General features: G+C 49.7%; 1 protein-coding gene across 1 annotated transcript; it reads left to right on the top strand.

The window, feature by feature from the left end:
• The first annotated feature begins 1,352 nt into the window (after positions 1–1,352).
• Positions 1,353–5,445, top strand: NFKBIA (NFKB inhibitor alpha). The gene is made up of 6 exons (XM_041400878.1): positions 1,353–2,098; positions 2,411–2,519; positions 3,022–3,232; positions 3,731–3,819; positions 3,963–4,223; positions 4,705–5,445. Exons 1-6 carry the CDS (start codon positions 1,377–1,379, stop codon positions 4,750–4,752), a joined length of 1,440 nt encoding a protein of 479 aa, XP_041256812.1. The 5' UTR covers positions 1,353–1,376; the 3' UTR covers positions 4,753–5,445.
• Positions 5,446–5,691: the final 246 nt, after the last annotated feature.

The following is a 5,691-nucleotide window of genomic DNA, read 5'->3' as shown; positions in this document are numbered from 1 at the left end:
AATGACAAAAGGAAAAAAAGTACAGACACTGTTACTCAGTGAGGCCAACAATAGTTGCAAGAGAAGAAAAATTCTTCATGGGAATCCCCTACATCTGAGAAGCAGAAGCAAAAATTCACCAGGAAAAAATTCAGTGCTGTTAGCTCTGCAGACAGACAATGCCTTTTATCCACGTGGGATCCTGCATTTATCCAGATTTTACTACCCACAGATGGCATGACAGCAGTAAAAAAATAGAGAAGAGTTACTAGCAATGGCCAGAGAAAGTAAGAATAGCGAAGATGTAATTTCTTCTTTAAAAGGGTTGCTCTGTTTCAGAGTGAAAACTTACACAGCAGACATGCAACATCCTCTAAATGCTGAGGCAATACCTGCACACTTGCAGGCACGGCAGCACAACATCCATCATATGCAACCCTGCCTGAGTGTCTCCAAGAAGTGCCACTCCTCAAGCAGGGCAGATGCAGTGTACTGATGCAGCAGCAGCCTCAGCATTGCTCCAGTGGTGTTTGATTCCCTGACATTTTACCATGACTTTGCTGCCCTGGGCTTGCCAAAAAGCTTGTTACCAATCGTTAGATAAGTGCTGGTTAATGACTCCTAAGGTGGTCCCTCTCACCAGACTTCAAAGCGATCCTCAGAGGCTCAGGGATCTGTCATTGTGCAGACTGTGCAAGAACGAGGTGCTGTGCTATGGTGCACCTGGTGGGTGATGGAGCTTCTGAGAGTGCTAATGCTCACACACAGCCTGGCCTTCTGGCTGGAGACTCCTGGCAGGTCATACTGCGGCCTTGCAGAGCTTGAGGGCAGCCCGGAGAAACAAATGGGGACAGGCTTTGTAGCCGGGCCTGCTGCCATAGGACAAAGGGTAAGGGTTTAAACACAAAGAAGGTCAATTTAGATTAGATATAAGGAGAAGATTTTTTACAATGAGGGTGGTGAATCCTCTGGGCAACCCAGAGGTTCCCAGAAAGGTGGTGGATGCCCATCCCTGGAAGAATTAAAGGTCAGGTTGGATGGGGGTCTTATCCAGTTGAAGATGTCGCTGCTCATGGCAGGGGGGTTAGTCTAGATGGGCCTTTATTTTATCTTAAATTGTAGTTCAAAGGAATGCCATCCCATGGGAAAATGACAAAATGGGGGAGGAAAAACAACAACAACAACAACAAAAAACAAAACAAAACAAAAAAAAAAAAAACAAAGACAGTGTGGCCAGAAATAGTTGCAAGACGGAAAAAACCCTTTTTTTATAGAACCCGTATTATTCTATGCTCCAAAAAAAAAAAAAAAACCAAAAAAAAAACAACAAAGACAGTGTGGCCAGAAACAGTTGCAAGACGGAAAAAAACCTTTTTTTATAGAACCCGTATTATTCTATGCTCCCGCAGCCCCTGTTACGAAAGTGCCGGAATGTGGGGGGCTGCCGGGTGCAATCAGGGCCAGCAGTGCCCGGCACTGAGGCGCTCCTCGGCCTTCGAGGGACCCCGAGGTGCAGCGGGACGCGGCCGGGGAGGAGGCACTGGGAGCCCCAGGATCGGGCAGGGAAGGGCAGGGAAATCCCCGCGGGGCGCGGCAGGGAAGTACCGACGGGGACGCCGGAGAGGCGAGTACTTCCCCCTGGAAAAACGCCAAGCTCCCTCTCGGCCCGGCCTCTTCCCTCCCCTCCGACGCCCCTTCTGGGCGGCCCGAGCCGCTGCGCCCTCCCTGCCAGCGCCGGCGGCGCCGAGCAGGACCGGACCCGTCGGTCGGGCTTTGACTGGCTGGAAATTCCCGTCCTCCGCGGCTCCTCCCCCGCAGAAATCCCCCGGCCGCGCTGTATATGCGAGGCGCCGCCGCCGCCGCCGCTCACTCGCAGTGCCCGCAGCTCCGCCGCCATGATCGCCGCTCGCCGCGCCGCCGAGCCGCCCGCCATGGACGGCTACGAGCACCCCAAGAAGGAGCGTCAGGGCGCCTTGCCGCTCGACGACCGCCACGACAGTGGCCTGGACTCCATGAAGGAGGAGGAGTACCGGCAGCTGGTGAAGGAGCTGGAGGACATACGGCTGCAGCCCCGCGAGCCGCCCGCCTGGGCACAGCAGCTGACGGAGGACGGGGACACGTAAGTGGGGGTCGAAGCCGGGGCAGGGGTGGCTCGGACGCGGTGGGAACAGAGCACGAGCAGTCCGGGACAGGATGTGCTTGCCGGCGGGGCGGCGCCGCGCTGGGCCGCGCCGGGAGGGAAGGGAGGGGGTGCGGAAAGTCCCTGGAGCGGTGCCAGGGAGAGGCGGCTCCGCGGAAAGCCCCGGCCGCGCCGAAAGCCCCGGCTTGCGACACCGCGCGTGACCCGGCCCGGCCCGCCGGGAGCGGGGCTTAGCGTGGCAGCGGGAGGGTTAACGCTTGTTGCTTAATTACTCCTTTTTTCCCCCTGCAGTTTTCTCCACTTGGCCATTATTCACGAGGAAAAAGCCCTGAGCCTAGAGGTGATCCAGCAGGCAGCCGGTGACCGGGCTTTCCTGAACTTTCAGAACAACCTCAGCCAGGTACTTTAGCCTCGATAACCCCAAATCCAGATCAGCCCCTGGAACACCCACACACTCCGTCTGGGGAATTCCCCCCAAAAAGTCCCTTAAATTTTTTTTTGTTTTAATTGATGGAATCAATTGAATCAAAGCCGAAGTTCCGGAAAATCCCCAGCTGGCTCCAGCCGGGGTTGGTACAATGCTTCCTCTCCCCTGAGAGAGTGGCATTTAACGCCCACATTTTTCAAATATGATGCCATGGGTTGCATCCCTCTTTGTGGAGATGTTAATGATACCCTTCATACCAGCTGGCGGTTGGTTTATCCAGAGAGCCCAAAGCTCATCACTTCCAGTGAATGGGCAACTATACAACTAGGGAAGCATAAAGAACTGAGTTTATGGGGTGTGCTTTCATGCTTTATTTGTTGGCAGAAATCACCAAGTGAACAAGAGGTCTGCTTGTCTAGATGTTGCTTCCAAGTTTGTGGTGTAACTTACAGTGCTTTTGCTCTTATACTTGCAGACGCCTCTTCACCTGGCAGTGATAACTGATCAGCCTGAAATTGCTGAGCATCTTCTGAAGGCCGGATGCGACCTGGAAATCAGGGACTTCCGAGGAAACACCCCCCTGCACATCGCCTGCCAGCAGGGCTCCCTCCGGAGCGTCAGCGTGCTCACGCAGCACTGCCAGCCGCACCACCTCCTCGCTGTCCTGCAGGCAGCCAACTACAACGGTACGGACACGCTCCTGATCCTGAACGCTTCGTGCTCGTGGGCTGAGCTCAGGGTAGGGTTGGTCTCCTGTGGATCTCAGAGATCTCTGGAGAGGTGGAGAAGGATTATTTTGTCCCATTTGAGAGTTGAGGAGTCCAAAGCATACAGCAGTGTCTTGACTTTTTTGAAGTGCACTGTCTTGTAGGCCTTCTCACTGTTGATTATAGTCTCTCATGGCTTTGAACTTTGCATTTTTAGTGAGTGCCTTTGCCATGCTCCTCCTTTTTTTGTTTGTAATAAGTTGCACTCAAACACTGGAATAAAGCCTCCAAGAAATCTTTTTGAAATCCAGCCCTTTTGTTTATCCTGGAAGCTGGAAAGCTCTTCTGGAAAACACCCTTTTGCCATGAATGAATTGCAAATTTAGATATCATCCTGGCCTATCATCTTGACTTTTAAGTAATGATGAGGCATTGAATTAGACTTACTCAAGTTTTCCCTTTGTTTGTGTCTTCCAGGACATACATGTCTTCATTTAGCATCTATCCAGGGATACCTGGCTATTGTCGAGTATCTGCTGTCCTTGGGAGCAGATGTAAACGCACAGGTATGTAATGTGTACCATGATTTTAACTGAGTGGGGCTCTTAAGAATCAGTAGGTTAGAATCAACAGTAGTCTTAAGAATCAACAGATCTGACAATGGCTCTGCCTCTCCTGACATGCCAGACCTTTTGCTGTTTTCACACAGGAGCCATGCAATGGCAGAACAGCACTACATTTGGCAGTGGATCTGCAGAATTCAGAACTAGTGTCGCTTTTGGTGAAACACGGGGCAGACGTGAACAAAGTGACCTATCAGGGCTATTCCCCCTATCAACTCACATGGGGAAGAGACAACTCAAGCATACAGGAACAGCTGAAGCAGCTGACCACAGCTGACCTGCAGATGTTGCCAGAAAGTGAGGATGAGGAGAGCAGTGAATCGGAGCCTGAGTTCACAGAGGATGAAGTAAGTAGCTGTTTTCATTTTTACAAGAGAAAGGGGGAAATTCTGTTCTGTGCAGGGTATTTTTTGGTGTCGCTCTGATAGCATGCCCCAGTGACCTCTTGCTGTGTAACAGGTATTCCAAAGATTACGCAGTCAGCAAAATGGCAGATGAGGCAAGCATGTAAACAGAGTAAGAATAAAATGTAAAAAATAACATGAGGGACTGGAGGTTAACTTCATGCGATATGGTTCTCTGAACATGGTTCTGTTGCTGACACAGAACCTCATGAGAGAAAGTTCAAGTTGGTGGGTGGTTTTCTTCTCCCTAGCATTTGTTTTTCTGGCACTCGGTGTGCTGCATTAAATGTAACCATTTTGGTGTAGAAACTTTATACACTGCTGAAGAATTTGTATGTAGAATTTGGCTGCTATCCCAGAGTGGATATGATACTTTAAGTAAGATTTTTGCATTAATAGCATTTTGGGGGTTTTTTTCTTGCAGCTTATATATGATGATTGCCTTATTGGAGGACGACAGTTGGCGTTTTAAAGCAGAGCTTTCTCTGAAAATAAGTGACTGTATACATATGTATAGAAGAAGGACTGACTTTCTTCACCTAAAAAGAAAGTCACAATGTGGAGAGAAAAAAGAGGGAAATACTACACTGCCCAGCAAGGAGAAGGAGCACGTTATTGTAACAGGACAGTTCCAGGATCTCCCTTGTGTTTAAATACGGGAGTGGGATGTGTAACATCAGTACAGATCTGTGATTATTCACACCACCTCATAAAGAGCCACATAGCCAGTCTTCTCAGCCCTGCAGAGGTAACAGACTACGCATCCAACCTGCTCATTGCAGGGAGCTTTCTTGTGGCATCAAGTACTACAGGGAACAAGTGATCTTTCATGGCAAGGTGGACTCATGACAACACCGCTTTTCAGAGACTCTGTGTTCGGTTGTGCTGGTGGCAGTCCCTGTCCTTTCTGACTGACCTCAGCTGCTCTCAGTGAGGCTTCCCAGGTAGAGGAGTCAGACCAAGGGACTGGTGCCGTCTTGGCTCTTGAGCAAAAGTAGCAATAATATTAACTGTGGGCATTGGAAAAGTGTGTTTCACACTGTGTGTGTCATAATTGCTACACTTTTTAGCAACTGTATATTGTGTAAATACTGTACATTTTTTGTTAATAATTATTTTGGTACATGTGAGATATGTATTTATTAAAAAAAGTCAGATTACCTTACCTAGTCTGTAAAACAGTTCATTGCCCACCTCCCTGAGATCGTGGGAATCTACCTGGTTTGCTTTTTAAGAAATGTTTTAACACCTAGTAGCCCATCGGGGTCACATTCTCAGGGATTTTAGGTGATTCACCTCAGCAGTGGTAAGACATCTAAGCGGCTTGCAGCTCTCAGCCCTTCTGCTGTAGTTAATTTTGGAAGCAGACGTAGGTGTTGTTTCCTGCACCCGCTGCAGCAGGCGGATCGTG

This window comes from Onychostruthus taczanowskii, unplaced genomic scaffold, assembly GCF_017590055.1.
Source record: "Onychostruthus taczanowskii isolate IOZ18803 unplaced genomic scaffold, ASM1759005v1 scaffold1, whole genome shotgun sequence".
NCBI classification, from domain to species: Eukaryota; Metazoa; Chordata; class Aves; order Passeriformes; family Passeridae; genus Onychostruthus; species Onychostruthus taczanowskii.
Note: the sequence above shows the minus strand (reverse complement) of the source record. Positions and strands in the feature narration are given on the sequence as shown.

Excerpts from the sequence above, each read along its gene's own strand:
- NFKBIA (XM_041400878.1), top strand. The coding sequence starts at position 1,377 with ATGCTCCCGCAGCCCCTGTTACGAAAGTGCCGGAATGTGGGGGGCTGC. Across the intron at positions 3,820-3,962 it reads GAGCAGATGTAAACGCACAG|GAGCCATGCAATGGCAGAAC; the intron begins GTATGTAATGTG and ends GTTTTCACACAG. Across the intron at positions 4,224-4,704 it reads CTGAGTTCACAGAGGATGAA|CTTATATATGATGATTGCCT; the intron begins GTAAGTAGCTGT and ends TTTTTCTTGCAG.